Here is a 13,960-nt window from a genome sequence, read left to right on the forward strand (position 1 = left end):
GTCTATGCAGCTTACTTCTTTTCACTTTTTTCTCTTAACATCTTTTTGGTTGCTCCCCTTCGACCTGGAAGTAAATCAATTGCCTTTTAACCCGTAAGTTTTGCGTTCGAGTCGTGGCCGGCCTTGTTTTCTCAGTATCGAAGAAATCGAGAAAAATGTATTGTTTGTTTTTCGTTTGTTCGCTGAAATTACAACGGTTTCTGCTTGTGATGTAGAAAAATTTCTCGTTGTTGCAAGTGTTTTTTAGTTTAGTTTCAGGGGGCTTGAAAGATTTTTAATTTTTTCATAAAACCTTTTTCGGTTCAGTTGGTGCCTGCTCGAAGATTGTCGGCTTAGTTGCCGCATCACTGAATTTTTTGCTGTAAGCAACTATCAATTTACATGCAAGTGCCAGTGCTGTGAAATTTCGTTTTTTTTTGTTTCTTCGAATATTTTTTTCGGTTCACGTGGTGTCAGCTTAAAGGCTTAGTTGCCACATCAATGATTTTTTTTGTGCTGTAAACAACTCTTATTGTAGATGCAAGTGTTGTCCATTGTTGTTTAAGGTGAGACTTCACTTTTTCTTATAAACTCATATTTTTTTTCGGCTCAACTTGCGTGTGTTGAAAGGTTGTTGGCTTTGTTTCTTTTGGTACATTTTGTTCCGTTGTTGCTGTTTCAAAATTCAATTGTCTGGCATGTTTGCCTGGATTGAACTTCTATCGGGACTTAGATTGAAATTTTATATGACCTAGTTTTTTTCAAATGTTTTCATTTTTTCGTCTTTTAATGTTTGTGTTGTATCGCAAGTGGTGTGAGTTAGCGAGTGAGTTAAAGTAACAATTTCATCCTTAAAACGTTGTACTGCTCTACATAAAACGGTTGTCAATGTATATTTAAAAATTTTCAACAGGCATTTGAAAATATTACATTCGTCTGAAAATTACAACCGAAAGTAACGCATGAGCCCGGCATAGCCATTTGCTCCCCAATTTCCTGTAACCAAGCTATATCCATTGTGCACTGATACTGTTCGAGATGGATAGTAATGTTGAACCGTGAACGGACGATTTTCGCCAGTGTATATTGTCTGAGCTAAGTTGTAAACTGAAGCTCTGGCATCTCCGTGATGACATTCTCCTCCTTGTTGCGATTCTGGTGCGGTTTGTTGCTCCAATCCGTCCTGGAAAATACCGGCAGGCATAGGAGCCGCTTGATTGTTAATTCTATGAGTTTCAATTTTTTCTTCCATTTCGTCTAAGCGTTTCTGAATTGACTCCAGTTGTTGCTTAATAGTGTTCGTATCTTCTTCGCTCTGTTGCCTTGATTTGAAACGTCTCTTGTCTTTGTAATATCTTGTTCGTCCTCTCGGAGAGCCGTGAGACGAGGAAAGATGCCTTTCTCGATACTCTTCATAGTTGTCATTTCTTCGCGGACTGCGGTATCTAATGCAAATCAAAAAAGCGTGGCATCATTAAAGAGAATTGCTTATGTTACTTAATGTTTGAACATGATTTTTCTACCTTCGGTAATCTCTGTCGTATCTACTTGTTGGACTGAGAAGTCGACCATATCTATCGCGCCGATTTCTGCGGACGAGTGGAGAAAGGCTCCGCTGTCTTCTATCTCTTCTTGTAGGACTTGATGTAGACTTCTTTTTTAGATCTGATGATAATCGATCCGTCCCTGAAACAACCATTTTTTCCCTGAAACAACCCTTGTTTCAACCATTTGTTTTTTTTTTGCCACAACGACTAACGGGTTCTAGAACTAGTCCGTTTGTCAGCTTTTGATGATTTACTGACTGATGGACTTGTCATCGTAGTCTGGTGGGCGGTAGGTCGACGGTTGTCAGTCCCGCTTCGCGTCGCATGCTTATTAGGGTAATGTGAGCTGCTAGTTGTAAGGTTGGTCTTAGATGATCGTGCATAGTTTGCACTTGGCCTTAAATTATGCACAGATTATTTTATAAACGAAGATATATTATCGTCGATTTTTAGAAAAACTTTAACATACAAGCTTTTAAGTTCGGGATCAAGCTTTTGCTTCTCAGATTGCCTATCTTGCTCAATCAGATCTACTTCTCTTTCGGACTGAACTGTCTGTGGTGTACTTGTTCTAAAGTTTTGGTCCTCTTTCTCTTGGACTCCTACGAATTCCTGTGGCGTTGAGTCTTCTTCGTAATCGGGAAGCTCTGGAGGCTCTCGCTTAGAATTTACGGTTTCTTCCGCTGGTACTGGATCGTGATTTTCGTCTGGAGTTGCCGGATCTTCTTGCTGAGCTGGATTTTCTTTCTCTTCTGCAGCATCAGCTCTCTCCTCAAGTTCCCGTGACATCTCGCGGTGTTCGTTAGCTTCTGGATCCTTAAATTGCTCTTCCTCGGGCGTATCGGGCTCTTAAACATATCAGAGTCGTTGTACAAAATTCCTACATTTGACGCTTAATTGTAAATACAATGATTTGAAACATCAATTTTGTACCTTTATCTACCTCGTACGGATCTTTTTCTGTTTTCAGATCGTTTTCGTCAAATTTTTCTGGCTCATAATTGGTCTCTAACTTTCTTTCAATTGATTCATCCGTGGCTGATAATCGTGTCTCGTTTTCGGCCACTGTCTGAGATTTGACATCATTGAGAGTCTTAGAAGGATGCCACAATTCGCTTCTTTTGCGTGTTTTATGTGGCTTAGGTGCTTTTCCCAAATAATGCATGTGCTCATTCGTGTCTGCTCTTTCCAACGGCAGTTCTATCTCCTGGTCTAACAATGGACCCTCAGTAGGATCTGCAGCGGTGTCCACAAACTTGCTGTTCTCGTTGGTTTTACTTTCTCGTAGCTGAGTCGAAGATTTCCTTTGAAAAACGTGGAAAATGATTTCATCTTAGCTGTGTTGAAATGCAAATTTTCATCGCAATAACTAAAATCTGACTTTAATTGCACCCACCGCAAAATGAACCAGTTGTATAAGAAACTGAAATGCGGTTATTTGTCTGTTTACCTTGATGTAATTGGCTCTCCTTTATCTTGATCCGGGTCTAGCTGGATATCCTCTACGTTTTCTTCAGCTTCTTCCTCGCCCACATCACCCGCTGCATGACCCTCCCCTTCAAAGCCATCTCCCCTTTGGTCTCCAATACCATACCGAACAGTGCCGCCCCCTTTTGGGGACCCTTCATTACGAAGGTCGCCATCAGCTTCTTGGTCCTCCGATTCGGGCTCCAATGCCTCCTTTTCGGCATCGTCGGCGTTGGAGTCCCGCGGCTTCTCATCTTCGTCAGCCTCCTCAGGGTTAACCAGAGGTGTTTTTCCTCCCGCTTCGGGTGGAGCTTTTGCTGTCGGAGCACCTTTGACTGTATCGTTTGGGTCTGCATTCTTGGCGTTTTGCGTCGTCGCTGTCGCCTTTCTGCTGTCATTTCTAAGTATTACAGCTCTTATCATTTTTCAGGCATTTAAAAAATAGAAAAATAGTGCTGAAAAATGGCTGATTATCTGGCAACGGAAACAAAATACATACTGAGAAGTGGGTGACGCACTCTTTTTTGAGTCTGTCTTGGTTGCTAAAGACTTCTTAGACCTAGAAAATTCACGTGAAAAGAAAATAGTGGCTATGAATTATTTCCAGGGTTGAATCAACGTACTTTTTTGATACGAGGGATTTATTCGACTTCTTTTTCCTGTAAAAAGTTATATCAAGTTATTTAAAACCCAATCTATAAAAGGTTGAAATCCAATCTGCTGTTCTTACGCATTTAGAAGTGGGTCTTCTTTCCCTGCAGACGAGGCTCTGAAATTGAAGCCCTTAAGTTAGAACTAGCAATTTGTTCTTTGATGATAGAGAAGTTAGGGTGTGACTATGGGTCTTGTTAACTCACACGTCACTGATTCTCGCTTGCCCGCCTCCGTCTGTTGTTAGTGGCATGACCCAAGGGACCGATCTTCAATTATCTTTCGATCTTCTATAAAACTGGATAATCAACTGCAATTTCTGATCGTGATTGCATGAAAAATGAGATCCCGGTGACTTTTATGTTTAAAATAAGACATGGGTGAGGCTCTATCGTGACATGTAACATTATCAACAATTTTTGAGTGAGAATTCAGTTTGTCTATTATAATGCAGCTATTTTCGCCTGATCGGGTGACTCAAACCTCAAATTATTTTTTGCTTTTTTTTTTAATTTTCAGAAAGAATTACCGATGCTTCGTTATCGATTTGAATGTATCTTATTTTATTTTGGTTTCAGATCTAGAGTGGTCTTATGGAATGTCCTGTTGGCTTTACAATAATTGAAATGGCACAATGAAGCGTAAAAGAGCTTGGATTGACGCTGATTTCAGCGTCGATGATGTGAAAGTAGTCCCCAAAACATCTTTGAAAGCTCCTGTATTACTGTCCTCAAATAGTTCGAAATCAACGAACGATTGCAATGCAAAACAAGTGCGGAAAGATGTGAACAAATGGACTACTAGTGGCTTATGGCACGAGATTCACCAACCGGAAACCGTTCAAGAATTGTGCCTGCACACAAAAAAAGTTCATGAAGTGTCCGAAAAACTAGATACCTGTACTCGAAGTAGAAGTAATTGTGGAAAAGCCGTCGTCCTAAAAGGGCCCAGTGGTTGCGGGAAAAGCAGCGTTGTTAGAGCCGTGGCCAAAAAATTAAATCTAGAGTTGAAAAGTTTCAAAACAGCCTCTGGGTGTAATTTGTTCTCAGATCAACTAACAGATGATTCAGAGCTGAAAGAATTTAGAAGCTTTGTTTTATCGTCTGCTAACAGCGCATTGTGCCTAAAGACCGCATGTCGATCCTCAATTTTGTGGATTCCGGAATTACCGAATGTGTTTGTGATGTCTATGTATAAGTTGGAGTGTCTCCTAGACGAATATCTTAAGAGCGAAAGTGCGTGCCCAATTGTGTTCGAGTTTCCCGAGTCCTCAAATCGGGTCATATCATTTTCAAATAAGTTTGTGATGCTGAATCGTGTCATTGAAATATCTATGAACGCAGTAGCTCCGACGTTTATGAGTAAAAGTTTGCAATTGATTGGTTGCAAATTACCAGTCAATTTGAAAAAATATTTATCCTCCAGTATGATCAGGAGAATAGTCGACAGTTCTGCTGGGGACTTAAGGCTAGCGGTCAACATGGCACAGATGTTATTATTGTCTAAAAGGACGAAGTTTCAGAATTCCGGATCTAGTACGAAAGATTTCACGCTTGGATTTTTCCATGCTGTTGGAAAAGTTTTGAACCCAAAACGCCTGGAGGTTTCAGAGTCGGTTTGCCGCCGATGCAATGTTAACCCGTTATCCTTTAGTTTAGTTGATTTAGTTGACTGTTTAGCGGCAGGATCCCAATTTTTTGTATCACTTGTAGAAGAAAACTTTTGTGATTTCGCTGGTTCAGTGGAGACATTTTCCAAGTGTTTTGATGACTTTGTTGTTTGTGATTTAATTAATGCAAACAAGTTTGTATCAACAACTGGAGCTGTGAATTATTTTGAAACTTGTGTACATTTTGTATGCTGTGCATCTGTAGCCTTTTGGCTTTCGCAAAATATTAATGAAAGGCCTAAAAAGTCATTCGCTCCGGTCAGAAAGCCAACAACTGTACATAAAAATGGCATGTCTACTTTTGGTCAAATAAATCAAATTTCACTGAGCAGGAATTGTTTATTTGAAATAGATGCGTATTCTGAATTAATGCAGTCAAAAAAAATGGTTAAAGAAAATCTGAGGTCCTTTTTTGAAGATGGAGCGATCTCCAGTAGTTCTAATTTCTTTGATAATTCTATTGAAATTGAAGATTACGATTATTATACTGAATTTTCCAAAGTGAATTTTCGTACTGAAATTTATTAAATGAATTTTTTCATAACATGGAACTGTTTTTCAGATATATGAACTGACCCTGCAAATGAACAAGTTGTGTCTGGTTTGTAGCCGGTCCTTGACTTTATCAAGTCGTCTAGGAAACTCTCAAGCTGCCACGAAGAAATTAAAACGATTCTACAGAGATGTCTCGATCAAAAAGAACACCTCCGAATCAGAATCACTAAATGATGATTTTAGTCCGAGTTTCAATATTTACCTGGACAAAAGATGTTTGAAAACTCCTGGAGGAAAACAACTGGATGTTGGAAATGAGTCACTTGCAGTTGGAATTGCAGACGAATGGACCTCTCAGAAAGAGTTCATTTTCCCAACTAGCATGCATTTTACCTCATTAATCAACTCGTGTATTGATAATCCCCTGAATCTAACTAGAGAAGAAATAACATCTCATCTGATTAACCAATTAGATTGTGATGCTATTCTCATTTTTGAGTCAGAAAATGAAGAACTTCTGAAGATACAAAACGAATCGTTATCTCCGATTATTGCGTGGATTAACCAAGAGCTAAACACAAGTTTGAAAGCGTCTAAAGAGCTTCTGATTGTAGAAATTTCAGATGATTGCAAGTCAAAAATTGCGCATTACCTTGAGAAATTTAACTTCGAAACACTGATGGGTCTTAAATTTGCTGTAGATTCGTTGAAGTCTATGTTGTTGACGATAGCAGCTTTTGAGCAGAAAATAGACTGCGAGACGGCCATTCAGTTGTCCCGTTTGGAGGAAGAGTTTCAAATTGCGAAGTGGGGAAATGTTGAATGGGCTCACGACGTGAACAGATTGGAAGTTTTGAGTAGATTTTCATCCGCCATTCTCTTTGCAACTTTTTCGTCTGAAATGCACTATCGGATTAATGGAGCTTAATTTTGTTTTAGAAATAGAGAAATCTCGAAATAATTGTTTGAGACACCTGTTTTTTTAAATCGACAAAACCGAATTGAAGTTTTCGTGATAGGAAATTCTTCTTTTCCTTCTTTTAATTAACAGAGCATAAAGTATGAAGTTTTTAATAGGAAATTGTTCCCAGTTTTTTCACCTGCTGAGGCGATGATCTGGGGCGGAACTATGACATAGGGTTCTTCAAGCAATTACTGGTACCTCACAGATATTGTGTTAAGGTTTGAAAAAGCTGAGATTCGGATTGAAACAAAACTAAAAAGATGTTTCGAGAAAATCGGATCTGAATATCTGCTTTTTTCAAACAGATTCTCATCGGAGCGGATGCAAATATAATCTAACGTATTGAAATTTGTTTTTAATGCACTTTTGATTACGCTAGCGAGCATCTAGTGTTTTAGTACGAACCTTATTTTTATCTTATCTTATTCGCAAATGAAAGTGTTCCCTTGTGTGCTTTTCTGCTATAATCACGATCTGTAGCATTGGAAATCTCATAGCATATGTTCTCGGCTTTGTTTGTGGCTAGTGTTGGTAGTGCGTGAGACTCATAATTTCTAGGTCGCAGAGGGTCGTATGCTGGAGTCCGAGACGTGGCCGACTTTTTACTAACTCGAGGCTTATCTATCTATCTATTGTGTAATTAGCGTTTCATGTGAAGCATGTTTAAGGAATCCCTATGTTTGCATGTTTAAGTTTTTTCAACGTATTTTTTTTTTCACGTTTAACGAAAGAGTTTTTGCACGTTTATGCTATATCGTATATTGAAATGATGGCGTTTTATCTGATTTTTTAAAATTTTTTTCAAAAATTTAGGTATAAAAAAAACTAACCGTAAATGAGAGTTTTCAACCCTATTGTGGGTCACTGTCAAGGTAAATTCAAGGGTTGCATATCTGATGTCCAATTATGACTACTGAAATCTTTTCGATTCTCGAGATATGGCGTTTTTAATGTTATTTTTAGTTTTTCAAAAAAAAACTAATCAAACTTGAAATTCTCAACCATGTGGGGCATTGTCAGTGTACACTCAGGAGTTGCAAATCTGGTGGTAAATCATGACTGCTCAATTTTTTTGATATTCGAGATATTGCGTTCTTATGGTTTTTCCATTTTTTTTTTTCAAAAAACTTAGATATAAAAAAACGAACGGAACTTGAAACTGTCAAACCTATAGTGGGGTGCTTTCAAGGTACATTCATGGGATGCAAATCCGATATCAAGTATGACTGCTCAAGTCTTTTTGGTTTTCGAGATATAGCGTTGTTGTAATGAGATTTTCTTTTGTTCATAAACTGACTGCTCATATCCTCTTGGTTTCCGAGATGTGGCGTTTTTAATGATTTTTTTCATAGATATAAAAAATGTAATTATAAAAACAAACTAACAGAACTTGAAATTCTCAACCCCGTTGCGGGGTCATGCCAAATACACATCGGCGTTACAATTCTGCCCTCCTCTTGTGACTGTTCAAATGCTTTTGTTTCAAAGATGCGGCGATTTTTTAAATTTTTTTCAAGAAACTTGAAGTTAAAGAAACTTGAGTTAAAAAAAAAGTAACCCGTCTTGAAATTTTCAACTTTTTTCATTGTGGTTCTGTTAGGGTACATTCAGGGGGTACTGTCAAGGTACAAATCTTGCCTCTAACTTTTACAGCTCAGTTATATTTTTTTCCGAGATATGTTGCTTTCATGATTTTTTGAAATACTTTTTCTTAGATTAAAAAAAAAACCTATCTTAGATTTTAAAAAAACCAATAGAAATTGAAAATTTTAACCCTATGGTGGGATGCTATCAGAGAACAATATATGGTAGCAAAACTGCCCGCTAATTTTATCTGCTCAAATCATTTCGGATTTTGAGATATGGCGTTTTTAAGGAAATACAAATCTCTGATAGCTGAGCCCAGTTTAACTTCACAGATGCATTAAATAACGCTGTTTTAGTACATGTTTAAGGAAGCTTTTTTTCGCCTTCAACGATATATTTGAAGCACCGTAGGTGCGGTTCATGCGCTAGTTTTTACTTCTTATTGCACTTGTTAGAACTTTTGAGCTGCTTTTTGTCGTGTTCTCGCTAGTGTTTGCGAAGCACAGCTTCGCCTTTATGTCATAATTTTGCTATTATGATCTTGTTAACTGCTTGATTTCAATCCATCCCTGCTAATGAAAAAATGACCAAAAATTGTAATTTTTTGTTGCAATAATAATGATGGTCGGAATACTCGTTCCTACTACTGTTATTCTTGTAATGTTTAAAATTCCGAAATTTTGCTTTCCAGCTCCTGAGTACCTAATGCTCAGGCGTTTTAATAGCATAAAGTATTTGCAACATTTTTGATCTGAGACGTGGTTCTATCCTCGGAGATGGAAAATTTAAACAAGCCTCTAAATTTGTATTTTCAATTTAATTATTAATTACTTTTTATTATGCTGTTTTCCGTTTCAATTGTTCAAAATTCTACAAGATCTGCAGCTTCGTGGTATGCTTTATTGTTGTCAAAATCGTGAATAATTCATCAATGACAGAGCATTCACGCTGTTGGCTCTAATGCATTTTTGATTAGATGCACTTCTTTGGGGACACGTTAAATTTTTTGGCATAAAGTAATTCGTTCTCATTTCAAATGCAAGCAGGTGTTTAGTTCAAGCTCTTCTTTGCAATTGAAGCGTATGAGCAGTCCTACTCTCTACTTAAATGGTGCTTTCCCATTTGTTTGTTATCCACATTGAAAAAAATATTATGTCGTTTTCCTAAATTAAGCTGTAAAATGTGGCCAAATTGAAAGACTTAAACCCCACTTTAGCTAGAAGTATAGACAGAAAAATTAATTAAGTATGGACTTGAATCGAAAATCGATGCCTGCGCCTAAATTTGCTCACTCGACGAGAAATAAAACACAGATAGCCGGCGAAAATGAAGCAGAAACGGACGAAAGCGAAGGATTGAGTGGGCTGCGATATGAACAACTTGGAGAGCTGCGATTACAGAATGCCAATAATCAGAAGCAAACATCAAAATCAGTAGAATTAGCAGAGTTGTCACAGTTTCAATCAGTTCTGAAACGGCATGATCCGGCGAAATCCCCGCGCGATATCCAAGGAAACAAGTTCAATGTTGTGAATAAAGAAGGAAGCTCTCGACATCAGGTATCAGAGACTAGCCAGTCGCTTCCAGATAGTCTATCGGAACTGAAGATTCGACATCACGAGAAGACGAAGTTAGTTCCATCTTCTGGAGCAGTAGATGTTGGAAGTAGTAGTGGAGTGGGATCCAATGGTATGCAGAATGGAGGCGGATTCAGAAGTGGGACTCCGATATCTGGTGTGAATAATATGGCTGCTGTGAGACTCCCCTCACTGCAGAAGCAGCCAATCAGCAATGCAAACAAGGTCAATCAAGTCCAAAATAGAGTAGATATTGCTTGTTTAGTGTAGTTAAAATAGCGAATATTTTGAAAGTTAATAGACATGAAAATGTCGATGATATCATTCGATTCGTTTTCATAAGCACCCAACCTTGCTCTTAAATTAACCTAGCTTTTTTATGGTGAAATGATTATTTGTGTTCCTCGAAGTAAATCTGTTGTTAAATAGTTTTTGAAAACTTTATGTTTCAGTATTCTCGGTATTCCAGTAGCAATCTATCGAGCAGCCTCCTCAAAAACTGAACGAAGAAAGCTTCGCCGAAGAAGAATCCTAACTTACTGTTTGAGTGCTATTAGTAGTTAGTAATTTAATGATATTCATTGACGAAAGTTTGGCGCTATGATAATTTGAAGCCAGATTTGAATATGATTGAGTGAACTGTCGCGCCGCTGAATGCATGTTCAAGCTATCAGCGTTTTGAACTCTGCTCAGCGGAGAAGTTTTTTGTGTTAGTTTCCCAAAATCCTGTTTTATGTCTTCTCTGTTTCAACAGAGAAATAGTTTAATTCCAAAATTATGTGGGTTATTGCCCTTAAAATACACTTGAACTGTTTTGTAAAGAAGTTATCAATCTATATTTTTGAGCGCAATAAATGACTGAAGTTATTTAATTTCCTTGCAGCCATGTGCTGTGGCGTCGATGCAGTCTGAAGTTATTCCTGTCCTGAGGTTTGATCCGACTACTCACCCACGCTTGTCTGGACACATTTTTTAACCAGCACATTCAAGCACCCCAAAAAACAGTCAGAGATTCGATTAATATAGCATAGCCCTTGCGATTGAAAAGGTTTCAGGGTAAGATATTTTCTAATAGCAGTTATTTCGATGATTAAAGTCTAGATTGTTTTGATTATTTTAATTGGAACAATCTAGACTGAATTGTGGAATAATTGGCGATACAGCTACATTTCGCTCGTCACATGATTCAAAAGAAGCAATTAGATTTAAATCATATGGAATCTGAGAATATGGTTGCTGATGTTTCAACTGGGAATTTGGGAAAAACTAAGTGCATGCGGTTGAGGAATTAGATGTTTGCGCTTGAGTGAAGGTTTCAACAGTGCGATAAACTTTGAATGTACGTCAAATGATAATGATGCATTATCTATTATATATAAATCTTTCAATAGCAAATTATCTGCTTTTTATTTGATCATAAAGACTGTTATGATCAAATAATAACAGATGTTTTGCTATTGAAAGATTATAGCATGTTTTAGATCTTTATACTTTGATGCACATTCTAAGTTTTTTTTGCACTGTGGAAACCTTCACTCAATCGCAAACATCTGATCGCTGACATTTATTTCCCCCAAATTCCTAGTTAAAGCATCACGAACGAAATGAAGCTGTATCGCAAAATGTTTCATAACTCCTTTGTTCACATCGTTTTTCAAAAAAAATACAAGCCTGGTTGTCAGCAAACATTTTGAAATTCATTACACCAACCTGTTGCTCCTGCAGTAAACTCATGAGAATTAAACGCTCATTGCATGCTAATGAAAGTGCTTTGGCCTCGTCACTTTGGAAAGTGGTTCAGCTGTAATGAACAGCAGTTTGCAGTTCGCTAGCCCCATGAAATATTACCACTATTTTGATATATGAAGAAGCAAATCCGACTAGTACTTTGTCTAGTATCGCTGTCATCTGCCCAATCACAATCACAATCTGGCATATCAGTGGAATGACCATAATTGAGTTTATGATACTAACTGCCTTTCAAATAACGTAAAACTCTTTTTGCTGCAATCCTACACTTGTCTACTTGAAAAATGCGCTATAAATACAAGCGTTGATTCTGGTATGTATTCAACCACATTAAATTTAGAAAGTAGCTTTTTGATGAATTTCGCGAAATTTCCAAACAATGACCGTTAAAATTAATTTTTCTACCCAAAAATCAATTAAATTTTGCTGATTCACGGATATTGAACCTGCACGAAGTTTTTTGTTCAAAGTTTGAAAAACTTGCTTGTCTCATTAGAATTCTAAATGGTATCATCGACCCAAATACATTATGTCGTACGCTCATTTTTTTCATCATAAAGACAATAAAGCGAATTGACTTCAGAAAAATCAGTAAGGTATGAGACCAATTTCGCCCTGACTTTTAACCCATTATTTGACTGAGTTTACTCAAAAAATCATCGCCCCCAATGTCTTGTTGCTCCAAGTTGTTGCAGGAAGTCATTCTCGTCTTTCGGTGTTTTTAGATTTGCAGTTTTTACGTTAACTTCAAGCTATATGCAGCTGCCAAAATTAGTCTCAATATTGTCATCTTACTGTTTTTTTTAAACTCAACATCTTTGATTTGATTGCAACCGGTAGCTACATTTCTTGCCTTGTATCTCTCAATTTCGCCCTCGTTATTGTTCTTAACAGTGTATTGCCATTTACCCACAAATAGTTAAATCAGTTTTTTATACCAATTTTCAAACATCATGCTTCTCAGAGAATTGTTATCCAAGCAATTTTTTCCAAGCAAGATTATTTGGTGCATCTTTTGCAGTTTTGGGCCAACTCTCTACGTAAAAGCAGCATCTGCTAGCCAACATTCCTCAAAACTTCGATCATTTCCAAAAAATATATATATTTCAGAATATTTGTTGTTGTCTGATACGCGCACTGCAGCGTAACTGCACGCTTTCATTGCCTTCGGCATCACTATATTCATTTTTTCCGACTGAGTTATTTTCAGAAACTTTAAAGTTATGTTTTAGGTTTCTCTCTAAATCCCTCCCGTAATATTCTATTCACTTTTGAAAGGAAACTTAGTTTCGTCTAATGACACATTTCTTCCCTCCAAAAACTCATAATTTCCTTCAAGTTCTGTCCCATTCATCTAGCCTTTGCTGTTCAAACTATATCCTAAAAAATCCTACAGCCCTTAAACCATTTTTTTTGTTTTGTTGTGAAACACTCATACATGTACATGTATGCTTGACAACAAAAATTTTCATTTGTTTCAAATCCTGTTTGCTTACATTGAAAAAAACTTCGTATGGAGTTATATCAATTGCACAGTGATACGCTCAGTTTTGTAAGTAAAAGGCTGTTTTTAACGCAAAGACCAAAACATTGTTGCCAGCAGTTAGTAGAAGACAACTAGTTATAGACATACACTTCCAACGCTCTGTGTGTAAGGTGCAAAATTTCTGTCCGTTTTGTATTATCAAGACAAAACTGCTTAAATTTTCCAAAAAATTGAGTCAGCGCCAAGTCAAAATTCACCGCTTCCCCGCCCTAGGAAAAATAGCAAGCTTTCAAAAATCCAGTCAGTTTAATTTACCTTGCGGCTCGGGTTAAACACTATCTCTCTCCTCCTGCCTTATTGTCCTGTCTGACTTTGTTTTTTACCGTCGTTTAAGCAGCACTCTTTCAATTTATGATTGCGCGCTTGCTAGCAGAACTTGGGTTGAGAGGAGAACCCATTGAGTTATGACCTGGAGGGTTATACTCATAGAGTAATTTCAGATAAAGTACACCGTCTGCTCGTCACGCTATCTTATTTTCGGCCGGATAGATTCGTGCAGCTTCTTAGTATAATACCGATCTTAGGCTTACTCTTATATCTCCTAGTCTCAATAGATCTAGTGTATAATGGTTTATGCGAGTTAGTTTCCAGAAGGAGAACAACTGTATTCTAAGTTTTATTCAAATTGCTCTGGTGCTGAAACTACAAGTAGTTTCAGCACTTACAAATAAGTGTAAATGTTAGAAATGGATTATGATTGGTTAGTTGGGAATATTTTATAGGAATAGA

General features: G+C 37.4%; 6 protein-coding genes across 6 annotated transcripts in view; 5 read left to right on the forward strand and 1 right to left on the reverse strand.

Moving 5' to 3' along the window:
• LOC134844256 (DNA polymerase delta catalytic subunit-like) overlaps nt 1-13,960 on the forward strand; it is a 471,945-nt gene that overhangs the window by 370,078 nt on the left and 87,907 nt on the right. The window lies entirely within an intron of this gene.
• LOC134844317 (large ribosomal subunit protein eL32-like) overlaps nt 1-13,960 on the forward strand; it is a 386,626-nt gene that overhangs the window by 370,074 nt on the left and 2,592 nt on the right. The gene's annotated exons all lie outside the window — the stretch shown is intronic.
• On the reverse strand, nt 923-3,416 carry LOC134857219 (high mobility group nucleosome-binding domain-containing protein 5-like). The gene is made up of 6 exons (XM_063873597.1): nt 2,977-3,416; nt 2,460-2,830; nt 1,996-2,374; nt 1,739-1,923; nt 1,503-1,665; nt 923-1,424 (listed from the first exon to the last, which is right to left on the reverse strand). Exons 1-6 carry the CDS (start codon nt 3,414-3,416, stop codon nt 923-925), a joined length of 2,040 nt encoding a protein of 679 aa, XP_063729667.1.
• LOC134857231 (uncharacterized) lies at nt 4,227-5,841 on the forward strand. The gene has a single exon (XM_063873608.1). It carries the CDS (start codon nt 4,279-4,281, stop codon nt 5,839-5,841), a length of 1,563 nt encoding a protein of 520 aa, XP_063729678.1. The 5' UTR covers nt 4,227-4,278.
• On the forward strand, nt 5,880-6,870 carry LOC134844281 (ATP synthase mitochondrial F1 complex assembly factor 2-like). The gene has a single exon (XM_063860888.1). It carries the CDS (start codon nt 5,897-5,899, stop codon nt 6,734-6,736), a length of 840 nt encoding a protein of 279 aa, XP_063716958.1. The 5' UTR covers nt 5,880-5,896; the 3' UTR covers nt 6,737-6,870.
• On the forward strand, nt 7,901-11,053 carry LOC134844307 (uncharacterized). The gene is made up of 2 exons (XM_063860941.1): nt 7,901-10,161; nt 10,389-11,053. Exons 1-2 carry the CDS (start codon nt 9,607-9,609, stop codon nt 10,437-10,439), a joined length of 606 nt encoding a protein of 201 aa, XP_063717011.1. The 5' UTR covers nt 7,901-9,606; the 3' UTR covers nt 10,440-11,053.

The sequence above is a fragment of the Symsagittifera roscoffensis genome, chromosome 1, assembly GCF_963678635.1.
Source record: "Symsagittifera roscoffensis chromosome 1, txSymRosc1.1, whole genome shotgun sequence".
Lineage (NCBI taxonomy): Eukaryota > Metazoa > Xenacoelomorpha > Acoela > Convolutidae > Symsagittifera > Symsagittifera roscoffensis.

What these genes read in the sequence shown, in the direction of transcription:
- LOC134857231 (XM_063873608.1), top strand. Translation starts at nt 4,279, where the DNA reads ATGAAGCGTAAAAGAGCTTGGATTGACGCTGATTTCAGCGTCGATGAT.
- LOC134844307 (XM_063860941.1), top strand. Translation starts at nt 9,607, where the DNA reads ATGGACTTGAATCGAAAATCGATGCCTGCGCCTAAATTTGCTCACTCG. An exon ending in CAATCAGCAATGCAAACAAG is followed by an intron (nt 10,162 to 10,388) that starts GTCAATCAAGTC and finishes TTTATGTTTCAG; the next exon opens with TATTCTCGGTATTCCAGTAG.
- LOC134844281 (XM_063860888.1), top strand. Translation starts at nt 5,897, where the DNA reads ATGAACAAGTTGTGTCTGGTTTGTAGCCGGTCCTTGACTTTATCAAGT.
- LOC134857219 (XM_063873597.1), bottom strand. Translation starts at nt 3,416, where the DNA reads ATGATAAGAGCTGTAATACTTAGAAATGACAGCAGAAAGGCGACAGCG. An exon ending in ACGGACTAGTTCTAGAACCC is followed by an intron (nt 1,666 to 1,738) that starts GTTAGTCGTTGT and finishes TGGTTGTTTCAG; the next exon opens with GGACGGATCGATTATCATCA. An exon ending in TACGACAGAGATTACCGAAG is followed by an intron (nt 1,425 to 1,502) that starts GTAGAAAAATCA and finishes GATTTGCATTAG; the next exon opens with ATACCGCAGTCCGCGAAGAA.